This window comes from Tachyglossus aculeatus, chromosome 4 (genome assembly GCF_015852505.1).
Source record: "Tachyglossus aculeatus isolate mTacAcu1 chromosome 4, mTacAcu1.pri, whole genome shotgun sequence".
Taxonomy (NCBI): domain Eukaryota; kingdom Metazoa; phylum Chordata; class Mammalia; order Monotremata; family Tachyglossidae; genus Tachyglossus; species Tachyglossus aculeatus.
The window spans coordinates 54,985,511-54,997,953 of record NC_052069.1 but is presented as its reverse complement, the minus strand read 5'-3'; the positions used below and the strand labels follow the sequence as shown (position 1 = coordinate 54,997,953).

The window sequence follows — 12,443 nt, the reverse complement described above, 5'->3', positions numbered from 1 at the left end:
TGCTTCACCTTCTAGCAAGGTCCCCTGCCTGTTGATTCAGCGGGATTTTTTGTCTCTAAAATGGGAAAACTCTTCCCTTTTGGGTGCCTCTTCCCTCCCCTGATTTCCCCCAGCCACTGACTTGGTTGCGGAATATGGGTGGGAGGCGGGGGTTCTCGGGGAATTATGGAATAATAATAATGGCATTTAAGCGCTTATTATGTGTGAAGCAGTGTTCTAAGCACTGGGAGGGGATACAAGGTGGTCAGGTGGGGCTCACAGTCTTCATCCTCCTTTTACAGATGAGGAAACAGGCTCAGAGAAGTTAAGTGACTTGCCCAAAGTCACACAGCTGACAAGTGGCCGAGCCGGGATTAGAACCCATGACCTCTGATTCCCAAGCCCGGGCTCTTTCCACTGAGCCGCGCTGCTTCCCTCGTGGAATCTCTCATGGGTATCTAGGATCATTGGAGTATGGTCCCAATAGGGACGTTGACTTCTCAAGAACCTTTCTGATCCCAGATCTTGGTGATAAATGAAGCAAAGCCTCAAGTGAAGCAGCGTGGCTCTGTGGAAAGAGCCCGGGCTTTGGAGTCAGAGGTCATGGGTTCAAATCCTGGCTCCGCCAATTGTCAGCTGTGTGACTTTGGGCAAGTCACTTCTCTTCTCCAGGCCCCTGTCCTCCCCCGGGCCTGGAATGCCCTCCCTCTGCCCCTCCGCCAAGCTAGCTCTCTTCCTCCCTTCAAGGCCCTACTGAGAGCTCACCTCCTCCAGGAGGCCTTCCCAGACTGAGCCCCTTCCTTCCTCTCCCCCTCGTCCCCCTCTCCATCCCCCACATCTTACCTCCTTCCCTTCCCCACAGCACCTGTATATATGTATATATATTTGTACATATTTATTACTTTATTTTACTTGTACCTATCTATTCTATTTATTTTACTTTGTTAGTATGTTTGGTTTTGTTCTCTGTCTCCCCCTTCTAGACTGTGAGCCCACTGTTGGGTAGGGACTATCTCAATATGTTGCCAGCTTGTACTTCCCAAGCGCTTAGTACAGTGCTCTGCACACAGTAAGCGCTCAATAAATATGATTGATTGATTCTCTGGGCCTCAGTTCCCTCATCTGTAAAATGGGGATGAAGACTGTGAGCCCCTCGTGGGACGACCTGATCACCTTGTAACCTCCCCAGCGCTTAGAACAGTGCTTTGCACATAGTAAGCGCTTAATAAATGCCAAAAAAAAAAATGGATCTTGGAAGTAAGGCAGAACTGGCCAGCCCACCTCCCACTGGCCCCAGATGTGCAGAGAGCTTAGGGCAGTACCATGGAAGAGCCCGTGTGCAGCCCACGGTAGCATTCGGACGGACCGGTGCTAGGCTTGGGGTGCCACCTGTTCTGCGTTGAGGATGTAATTTAACTTTGAGCCTGGAGTTGCCACAGAAGTGTTGGCCCCCTTCCCAGTCCTACTGTTGTCTCGAGACAAATTCTTCTTTGTCTTTTTCTAGCACTTGCGTCCTTATTCCAGGATCTGGGGGCTTGGGGGTGGCGGGGGCTTCACTACCCTTTCAGCTGGATTTTTAATTTCATCTCCTAGCAAAAAGCCAGACTTATTTATTCTTCCAGTGATCTCCCAAACGGTGGGTGTGCTTTGAAACAGTGGGGAAAATGTCTTTGTGGGAACATTTCAGGCACTTGCAGGCAAGTCCCATGTGATTCTTGTTATTCTCAGCCTTGTCATGGGTTAAAATTAGAAACGGGCTGACATGGCATTCCTCCCTGCCCCAGCCTGACTGAGGCTCTTAATTACCTTTAGCAGCACAGGCAAAATCCCTTGCAGTGTCCGTTCTGCCCCTGCAATCAATGATCTCTGGAAAATCGTGACCCCCATCTCTAGATATTGGTAAGTCGTTAAGCATTTTTCCACATCTCAACTTCAAAGTGCTTTCGGGTATGAATTCTACATGTCCATGTTTGCCGAGATATTGAAACCTAACCTGTCAAAGCTTTGTTAAACTGCAAGGCCATTAACTTCACCATTCTCTTCGAGAATAGGGTTTTTAAGATGATCCAGAAGCATTTCTCAGGACTGCTTTATGTGTTTTGACTTTGAAAGCTCAAAAAGCTCTACTAACCCTGCCCTGTCATTGCCAGGATCTTCTAATGTCCCTGGTGGATTATTTTCAGCTATGATGATTATGCTACAAAGCCACAAGGTGCTGTACCAAGGTGAGTAACAATTATAGACTTTGAGACTTGTTGACTGCTTTGTACAGAGATTTCCTTTGAGTTCTGCTTATGATTTGGAATGAGAAGTGTAGTTTTATGGGTGAAATGACATTTTCAGGCAGAAGAATAGGGGCTTAAATGAATGTATTAAGCGGCTGAAGAAAAATGGTTTCGATGTTTAAACTAGAACTGAGAATGAGACATTGTTCACATCTTTTGTGGCTGGAACCCTAGCGTGTGAAGACTGTAAATATATTGGTATTTTAACACCCCAAGAAGGAAGAGTGAATTTTGCTAATTAAGAAGTGATGACCTCAAAAAAGTATACTTACTAGAAGCACTGTTTGGCAACACGCAAAATGTAGGTTAGCCTGGAGTTCTAACCATCTCCTAAGAGAGCCCTGATTTTCCACAGAAATCAATCATATTTACTGTTTGCAAAGCACTTTACTAAGTGGTCGGGGGAGTGCAATATAAATAACTGAAACCCTCCAACCTACAGCCAGACCCTCCCATAAGGAGTCGAAGTAGGGATGAATGACTAAGTCTCATGGATCAAAGTCAAGTTTATTAGTGGATCAAATCCCTTATAAAATATTGTCAGACTCCCACTTTTTTTTTCTTAAGGCATTTGTTACTCACTTATTATGTAACAGGCACTGTACTTAGTGCTGGGGTAGATACAGGATAATCACCTTGGTCACATGATGCTCACAATTTTAATTCCCATTTTACGGATTAGGTAACTGAGACCTAAGAAGTGAATTGACTTCCCCAAGGTCACACAGCAGACTTTGGACAAGTCACTTCTCTGTGCCTCAGTTCCCTCATCTGTAAAATGGAGATTAAGACTGTGAGCCCCCTGTGGGACAACCCGATCACCTTGTAACCTCCTCAGCGCTTAGAACAGTGCTCTGCACATAGTAAGCGCTTAATAAATGTCATTAAAAAAAAGTGGCAGAGCTGGTATTAGAACCTAGCTCTTTGAGTCCTAGGTCTGTGTTCTATCCACTAGACCATGCTGCTTCTCCTAGGGTTTAGTACAGTGCTCTGGACACAGTAACCCTTAATAAAAACTATAATAAATGATACTATTACTATTACTACTGAAAGCAGATGAGAAAGTAGAATAGTAGAGCTGATGGACATTGGAGCAAGACAGTTATCCTTCACACCTCATCTACCCCCAACTTTATCATAGTTTGAGCCAATATTTTCATTTCTTAAATTCCCCATCTCCTCCTAATCCTCTCCTTTTCTCTTTTCCTTTCACATTTCACTCAAATTTCCCCTCTTGGCTGCTCATCATCATAAGTATTTATTGAGACCTACTTTGTGCAGTGCACACTGAACCAGGCTCTTGGGGAAACAGACAGAAGAAGGAAGATGCAATTCTTGCTTTTGAGGAACTGTATTCTAGTAGAGGAACAGACATAAATAGATGAATCTATCTCTGCATCAAACAACGGCTGTAAGGCACTCAAATCAGCTCTCTATCCCTCCTACTTAACTTTGCTCCACTCTTACTGCAACCCATCCCTTACACTTCAAACCTCTAACACTAAACTACTTGCTGTGATTCAGTCTCATCTCTCACCTCCATGCCTTCTTCACACACCCTTTCCCCTCCTGGAGCTCCCTTCCCTTCCCTCCTCTAGACTGTAAGATCCTGTGGGCAGGGAATGTATCTTCCAACTCTGATACATTGTACTGTCCCAAGCGCTTAGTACAGTACTCTGCACACAGTAAGCACTCATATGTGATTGATTCAGAGCTGACAGACCACCACTCAACCACTATTTAAAGTCCTCCTAAAATCACATCTCCTCCAGAAACAAACCTACTGAACCTCTCATCTGTCTTTCCATCAGATTCTCCCTCCCTTCTGCATCACTTATGAACTTACTCCCATAGCCCCCAAGCACTTCGATATTCAGGCCACCTTCACCCTCTGAACACTTACATATAATAATAATAATAATAATAATAATAATGATGGCATTTATTAAGTGCTTACTATGTGCAAAGCACTGTTCTAAGCGCTGAAGCACTGTACTAAACATATATAGTCTTATTCTCTGCTGCTCCGTCTACCTGTGATTTATTTTAGTATCTGTTTCCCCAACTAAATTGTAAACTCTTCAGGGTCAGGGATCATGTTTTCCAACTCTCTTGTACTCTCCCAAGCACTTAGTTCAGCACTTTACACACAGCCAATGCTCAGTAAGACCCCTGATTGATTTTTATGAGTAAAATGCATAATTAAATAATAAAGAGGAAGATGGTGGCCGGTTGGATAGCATTACTAGGAAGATGGTTTAATCAGGGACTGCCTCTGAGAGGTGATATCTTCTTAGGAGGTGGTAGTTGAAGCAATGAGATTAGATGAGTCCCCCCAACAAAGGGAGTGAGTGTAAAGTGAGATGAGAAGAGGACCCTGAAGGGATACCCACATTTCAGGAATAGGAAACAGAGGAAGAGCCAGCGAAAAAGACTGAAAGGATCAGCCATAGAGATAAGAAGAAAACTAGGAGAGAACTGTCAGAAAAACCAAAGATATATATTATTTCCAGAAGAAAGAAGGGATCCACAGTGTCAAAGGCTACTGAGAATTCAAGGAGGGTAAGGTGAGAGTAGAGTCCATTGGGATTTATTAATAATAGTAACGATAGTTGTGGTATTTAAGTGCTTACTATGTGCCAAGCTCTGTACTAGGTGCTGGGGTAGATACAAAATAATCAGGTCCCAAATAGGGCTCACAGTCTAAGAAGGAGGGATAACATGAATTGAATTCTTTTAAACTGTGAGCCCACTGTTGGGTAGGGACTGTCTCTATATGTTGCCAACTTGTACTTCCCAAGTGCTTAGTACAGTGCTCTGCACACAGTAAGCGCTCAATAAATACGATTGATGATGATGAATACCCATTTTGTTGATGAGGGAACTGAGGCACAGAAAAGTTAAATGACTTGCCCATGGTCACACCACAGTAAGTAGCAAAGCCAGAATTAGAACCTACATCCTCTGACTCCCAAGCCTGTGCTCTTTCCACTAGGCCATACTGCTTCTAGAGAGGAGGAGGTCAAATAGCGATTTTTGGAGAGTGAAGTGAAGGGAGAGAGTCAGAAGAGAGAGTCAGTGTAGTGAAGGGGGTGGAAATATTTCAGTCCAGTAGCAACCCACAAGGGAGTTAGTTGGAAGAAAGAAAGTGAGTCAGTGGGTGTATATAACCCTTTCATAGAATTTGGACAGGAATGAGAGGAGGGAGATTGTGCAATAGCTGGATGGTACAATGGGATCCAGAGTAGGGTTTTTTTAAAAAATAATAAGAATAATGATGGTATTTGTTAAGCGCTTACTATTTGCAAAGCACTGTTCTAAGCGCTGGGGAGGATACAAGATGATCAGGTAAGATAGGAGAGTTGTGGACGTGTTTGAAGGCAGAGGGGAAGGAGCTACCAGAGAATGAGCAATTTAAGATGGCAGTCAAGGATGGAAGAAAAGTGGGTGCGAGTGTTTTTGGACGATGGGATTGGAGGTACAAATAGAAGGGCATATTTTTAAAAGCAGGTGGGCAATCTCTTGAAAGACAGCTGAGAAGGATGAGAGTGGGTGTGGGGTGGGAGGGAGCTGGGGAGGTGAAGGGGAGATTAGGGGTAGGCCTTGCCTGATGGTTTCGATTTTGTCTACAAAGTAGTTGGCAAAGTCATACCAGTCACACAGACCCACCCCACATCTGAACTGCTGGTCACAATGAAAAGACTCTTCAATCAATCAATCAATCAATCATATTTATTGAGCGCTTACTATGTGCAGAGCACTGTACTAAGCGCTTGGGAAGTACAAATTGGCATCACATAGAGACAGTCCCTACCCAACAGTGGGCTCACAGTCTAAAAGGGGGAGACAGAGAACAGAACCAAACATACCAACAAAATAAAATAAGTAGGATAGAAATGTACAAGTAAAATAAATAAATAAATAAATAAATAAATAAATAGAGTAATAAATATTACTCTGCAATGTTTCCCCACTCTGCAATGTTTCCTTGAAATAGTAATGACTTTTTTTCCTCTCTCGCTGAAATTTAGATGGGAAGGTGTAATAGCTGTTTTGAATCGGTCTGATTTGAATAGTATGTTGATTATTTATAGTTTTTGGATCAGCTATGTTATGGCTTTTCCCATGATCCGGAAAATCAAGCCAGGATGAATTTATTATTAACTTGATCTATCACGCCTATTGGGAGATGGTCCAAATCTGGAACATTAGATTTCCACTCAGGACTTGTTTGTTTGTGGGTGTGGAACGTATCTACCAAATCTGTTGTATTGTACTCTCCCAAGAGCTTGGTACAGTGCTGTGCACGCAGGAAGCACTCAGTAAATATAATTGAGTTGACTTTTCCACAAAGAAGAGTGACCAGAGGATAAAGTTGGATAGTGCAAACTGCAGCTGAGTCCCTGTGGTAAAATTCCCTGGGAACTCATTTCTTCCCATTAACTTCAAAATGGAAATAACCAAATGCTTATTTAAATGGAGGGAGAAGAGGGAACACATTTGTCTTTCATAAATTCACTAACCGGCTTACTTTTCTTTATTTTTGCTATCCTGAAGGTAAAGGGTTGAACTTCCCGGAGAATGACAGAAGCATCAGTTTTAAGTGGTAAGCAAAGTAGAAAAGTGCAAGCTCTTATTTTTATAAATAAAATCGATTGAACGGATACAGCTCTTCCATTTTGACATTCGGGCCAGGGATTTCCATGAGGTTAGCCTTTATCAGTCACATTTCAATTTTTTTCCAGTTGCTTGAAGTCCCCAGTGAAATTTGTCATATTTATTCTCTTTCCTCTCCTCCTGTGAACTAGCCGGGCATTGGGTCTTGTCTCCCTCAATTTGTCTCTGGGTTTATGTCTCATTTTCTGGCATGAGCCTAAGGAGCCTCAGGGAGCAGGAAGTGGGAGAGAAAGGGTTGAGGGAGGAAAGGGAGGAGAAAAGTGGAAAGCAGAAGAAAAACCGAATGGCAAAGCTTCAGCTGCCTGATTATGGTGGTGGGCTTTGGGATTCATTCATTCATTCAATGGTATTTATTGAGCGCTTACTGTGTGCGGAGCACTGTACTAAGCGCTTGAGAAGTACAAGTTGGAAACATATAGAGACGGTCCCTACCCAACAATGAGCTCACGGTCTAGAGGGGGAGACAGACATTAATACAAATAGATAAAACAATCAATTACAGATATATACAGATAGATACATATGTGCTGCGGGGAGTCATTCATTCAGTCGTATTTATTGAGCGCTTACTGTGTGCGGAGCACTGGACTAAGCGCTTGGGAAGTCCAAGTTGGCAACATATCGAGACGGTCCCTACCCAACAACGAGCTCACGGTCTAGAGGGGGAGACAGACATTAATACAAATAGATAAAACAATCAATTACGGATATCTACAGATAGATACATATGTGCTGTGGGGAGTCATTCATTCAATCGTATTCATTGATTCATTGATTCACACATCATTACTGTGTGCGGAGCACTGTACTAAGCGCTTGGGAAGTACAAGTTGGAAACATATAGAGACGGTCCCTACCCAACAACGAGCTCGCGGTCTAGAGGGGGAGACAGACATTAATATAAATAGATAAGGCGACCGGGTTGTTCCCACAGGGGGCTCACAGTCTTAATCCCCATTCTACAGATGAGGGAACCGAGGCCCAGAGATGCCACAGTCCAAGTGGCCAAGGCAGCTCCTGAAGCACTCTGGGTCCCAAGCTTTGGCCCCGTACGCTGGTCCCAGCTTTCAGGGTAGCCCCAAACTCTCCCTTGCCCTGCTCCCTTCAGTCTCTTCTCCTCTTCAAGTGGCTCCATCACTTATCTACTATGTGACCTTGGACAACTAGTCACTCAGAGTCTCCCCTGCCCTCCAGACTGTGAGCTCCTTGTGGGCAGGGATTGTCAGTCTTTATTGCTGTATTGTGCTTTACACACAATTTACAATTTATTGTATTTACCCACAATAAGCACTTAATGAATACAATTCAGTGAAGGAATGAATAAACTGATTTTTCCCTAAGTCCCTCATCTGCAAAATCAATCAATCAATCGTATTTATTGAGCGCTTACTGTGTGCAGAGCACTGTACTAAGCGCTTGGAAAGTACAAGTTGGCAACATATAGGGACAGTCCCTGCCCAACAGTGGGCTCACAGTCTAAAAGAGTGGGCTCACAGTTTAAAAATGGGGATTCAATATCTATTGTCCCTCCTACTTAGATTGGGAGCCCCATGTAGGGCCTGATTATTTTGTATCTACCCTAGAGCTTAGCACAGTGCCTGACACATAATAAGTGCTTAACAAATATCATCGTCATTATTATGATTGTTTCTGTTGTTATTATTCATCCAAAGAGCAGGAAGCAGGACAGAAACTGAAATTTCAGGATTGTCTCCCCTCAGTCAGTTAATCAACAGTGTTTACTGAGTACCTACTGTGTGTGGAAACCGTACTAAACGATTGGGAGAGTACACCAGAAGCCAAAGATACGGGTTGTGCCTTCAGGACATACCTCAGTTGGGACATCATCATCATCATCAATCGTATTTATTGAGCGTTTACTGTGTGCAGAGCACTGTACTAAGCGCTTGGGAAGTACCAGTTGGCAACATATAGAGACAGTCCCTACCCAACAGTGGGCTCACAGTCTAAAAGGGGGAGACAGAGAACAAAACCAAACATACTAACAAAATAAAATAAATAGAATAGATATGTACAAGTAAAATAAATAAATAGAGTAATAAATATGTACAAACATATATACATATATACAGGTGCTGTGGGGAAGGGAAGGAGGTAAGATGGGGGAAGGAGAGGGGGACGAGGGGGAGAGGAAGGGAGGGGCTCAGTGTGGGAAGGCCTCCTGGAGGAGGTGAGCTCTCAGTAGGGCCTTGAAGGGAGGAAGAGAGCTAGCTTGGCGGATGGGCAGAGGGAGGGCATTCCAGGCCCGGGGGTGACGTGGGCCGGGGGTCGATGGTGGGACAGGCGAGAACGAGGTACGGTGAGGAGATTAGCGGCGGAGGAGCGGAGGGTGTGGGCTGGGCTGGAGAAGGAGAGAAGAGAGGTGAGGTGGGGGGGCGAGATGATGGACAGCCTTGAAGCCCAGGGTGAGGAGTTTCTGCCTGATGCGCAGATTGATCGGTAGCCGCTGGAGATTTTTGAGGAGGGGAGTGACATGCCCAGAGCGTTTCTGGACAAAGACAATCCGGGCAGCAGCATGAAGTATGGATTGAAGTGGGGAGAGACACGAGGATGGGAGATCAGAGAGAAGGCTGATGCAGTAGTCCAGACGGGATAGGATGAGAGCTTGAACGAGCAGGGTAGCGGTTGGGATGGAGAGGAAAGGGCGGATCTTGGCAATGTTACGGAGCTGAGACCGGCAGGTTTTGGTGACGGCTTGGATGTGAGGGGTGAATGAGAGAGCGGAGTCGAGGATGACACCAAGGTTGCGGGCTTGTGAGACGGGAAGGATGGTAGTGCCGTCAACAGAGATGGGAAAGTCAGGGAGAGGGCAGGGTTTGGGAGGGAAGACAAGGAGTTCAGTCTTCGACATGTTGAGCTTTCGGTGGCAGGCAGACATCCAAATGGAGATGTCCTGAAGGCAGGAGGAGATGCGAGCCTGGAGAGATGGGGAGAGAGCAGGGGCAGAGATGTCACTTTAGCCATGGGATCATCTCAGGTGATGTGCCCTTGCGGGTACACCTGCTTTAAAGCCAATGTGTTCAAAGCTAAAGAAATCCCAACCAGTTCCAACCCACGCTCGCCCCAGTGGGATCGGCAGAACATTCCCACAGGTCAGTCCGACTGTGTGTCCCACTCGCTTCCTCTGGCCCGCTCAGGTCTGCTGGGAGATGGTAACCCTGGCTCGGGCCGTCAGCCCCTGAGGAAGCCTGCCATCGCCCTGCTGCCTGGAAGAGGCATGACTGAAACCGCCATCTGTTCGGGGGCTGTCAATGCCGTTAAGGAAGTTTGGGAAGTAAGAATACAGAAACAAGCGGAAGACTTGAAGCGAGAAAAAGAATTTCGACAAAAGTATGTTATAACATTTTTTTTAAATAATGGGGAGTTGTTTGGTTGTTCACACGAAGAGTAATTCCGAGAGGTAATTGTTCTTTGATACTTGCTGAATAATTCCTATCGTCACCAAAAAAAAGCAGAAGTTACCCCTGCCCAGAAATCAATTATACACTGTTGACAGACTTACTGATCCCTTTTGTGATTTGTGGTTCTATTATGGGAAGGATATTGTACTGTGGGAAGCAGCAGGGCCTAGTGGATAAAGCCCGGGCCTGGGACTTGCCTGTTGTGTGACCTTGGGCATCAATCAATCGTGTTTATTGAGCGCTTACTGTGTGCAGAGCACTGTACTAAGCGCTTGGGAAGTACAAGTTGGCAACATATAGAGACAGTCCCTACCCAACAGTGGGCTCACAGTCTAGAAGGGGGAGACAGAGAACAAAACCAAACATACTAACAAAGTCACTTCACTGTGCCTCAGTTTTCTCAGTTACAAAATGGGGATTCAATGCCTGTTCTCCCTCCTCCTTGACTGAAAGCCCCATGTGGGACAGGAACTGCATCTGGTCTGATTAACTTGTATCTGTTTAGTACAGTGCTCAACACAAAAAGTAAGCACTTAACAAATACCATAAAAAATTATTATTACTATTTTTTGTCAGGCACCTAACATCATTCATAGCGGTATTTGGGGATTGTGGAGATATAAAAAAAATAAAATGAAACTTGCCTCAAACCATGAGGAGTTTGCAGCTAGTGAGGAAGAAACAAATACAGGAAAGCAGTGAATACCAAAAGTAGCCCTTTTCCTTCTGCCATTCCCAATCCCAAACCAGCAAAGCCTCCAACATTGTGGGTATTTACCAAGTCCATGCCCGCTCCCTTCTTCATCCACCATCACTGCGGTAAAGGATAGGAGATGGACAGAAGTTGGTGGATACGCACGATGACAGCTTGGAGCTCTTGGGATGGAATCTTTAACTTTCTTTTTTTAGTTCTGTTTTCTGTATTCAAATGCCAGATAAACCGAAGATAATACAGATTCCGTGGAGAAAGATAATTCCCCATGGAAAGACAATTTTAAAATATCTCAGAATTTAGTATATTCAATATGCTAGAGTAGTTGGATTCTACTGACGAAAGTTAGTGCCTCTATCGATTTCACCTGGGCCAAGGGCATGAAAGGTCCCTAATCTTGTCCCCAAACTTGTTGGATGTCTTGTGGTAAAAACTCTGGCCAGGAATGATGGGGAATCTAATAATCTATTTCCTGTCTGTGCACTATTGCCCCAGCTAAAGCCCTTTATTGGTGGAGGGCCTGCAGGAAAAGGCCATGGCTGAGGAGACTTGGATAAAATCAGTTGGCTTTTCCCTGTGGCCTGTCTGTCTATGTTGCCAACTTGGACTTCCCAAGCGCTTAGTACAGTGCTTTGCACACAGTAAACGCTCAATAAATATGACTGAATGAGTGAATGAATATTATTATTATTACTATCCCACCCGACCTCCCACAGCACCTGTATATGTTTGTACATATTTATTTCTCTATTTATTTTACTTGTACATATTTATTCTATTTATTTTATTTTGTTAATATGTTTTGTTTTGTTGTCTGTCTCCCCCTTCTAGACTGTGAGCCCACTGTTGGGTAGGGACCGTCTCTCTATGTTGCCAACTTGGACTTCCCAAGTGCTTAGTACAGTGCTCTGCACACAGTAAGCGCTCAATAAATACGATTGAATGAATGAATGACCGCCCACAGCACCTGTATGTATGTTTGTACATATTTATTACTCTATTTATTTACTTGTACATATTTATTCTATTGATTTTACTTTGTTAATATGTTTTGTTGTCTGTCTCCCCCTTCTAGACTGTGAACCCGCTGCTGGGTAGGGACCGTCTCTGTATGTTGCCAACTTGGATTTCCCAGGCGCTTAGTACAGTGCTCTGCACACAGTAAGCGCTCAATAAATACGATTGAATGAATGAATGAATAGGGGCAACCCCACCATAGATTTCTTCCAATCCTTTTCAGAGGCCGGTTTGGATATATTCTGGGCTTTTATATTGTAGTAATTTCTAGTACTAGTGCTCTCTCTGTGTGTTATTAGCAAGAGTTATGTTAATCAGGAGGGCCAGGACCAGCTCTAGGGGCAGGTGAGG

The 12,443-nt window shown here is 44.4% G+C and overlaps 1 protein-coding gene across 1 annotated transcript in view; it reads left to right on the top strand.

Annotated features, from left to right (window-relative positions):
• Positions 1-1,765: 1,765 nt before the first annotated feature.
• LRRC39 (leucine rich repeat containing 39) overlaps positions 1,766-12,443 on the top strand; it is a 35,135-nt gene continuing 24,457 nt past the window's right edge. The window contains exons 1-4 of the mRNA XM_038744860.1: positions 1,766-1,878; positions 2,130-2,204; positions 6,822-6,870; positions 10,100-10,292. Coding sequence (XP_038600788.1) covers positions 6,846-6,870; positions 10,100-10,292 — 218 coding nt within the window. The 5' untranslated portion in view covers positions 1,766-1,878; positions 2,130-2,204; positions 6,822-6,845. The remainder of the gene's footprint in view (positions 1,879-2,129; positions 2,205-6,821; positions 6,871-10,099; positions 10,293-12,443) is intronic.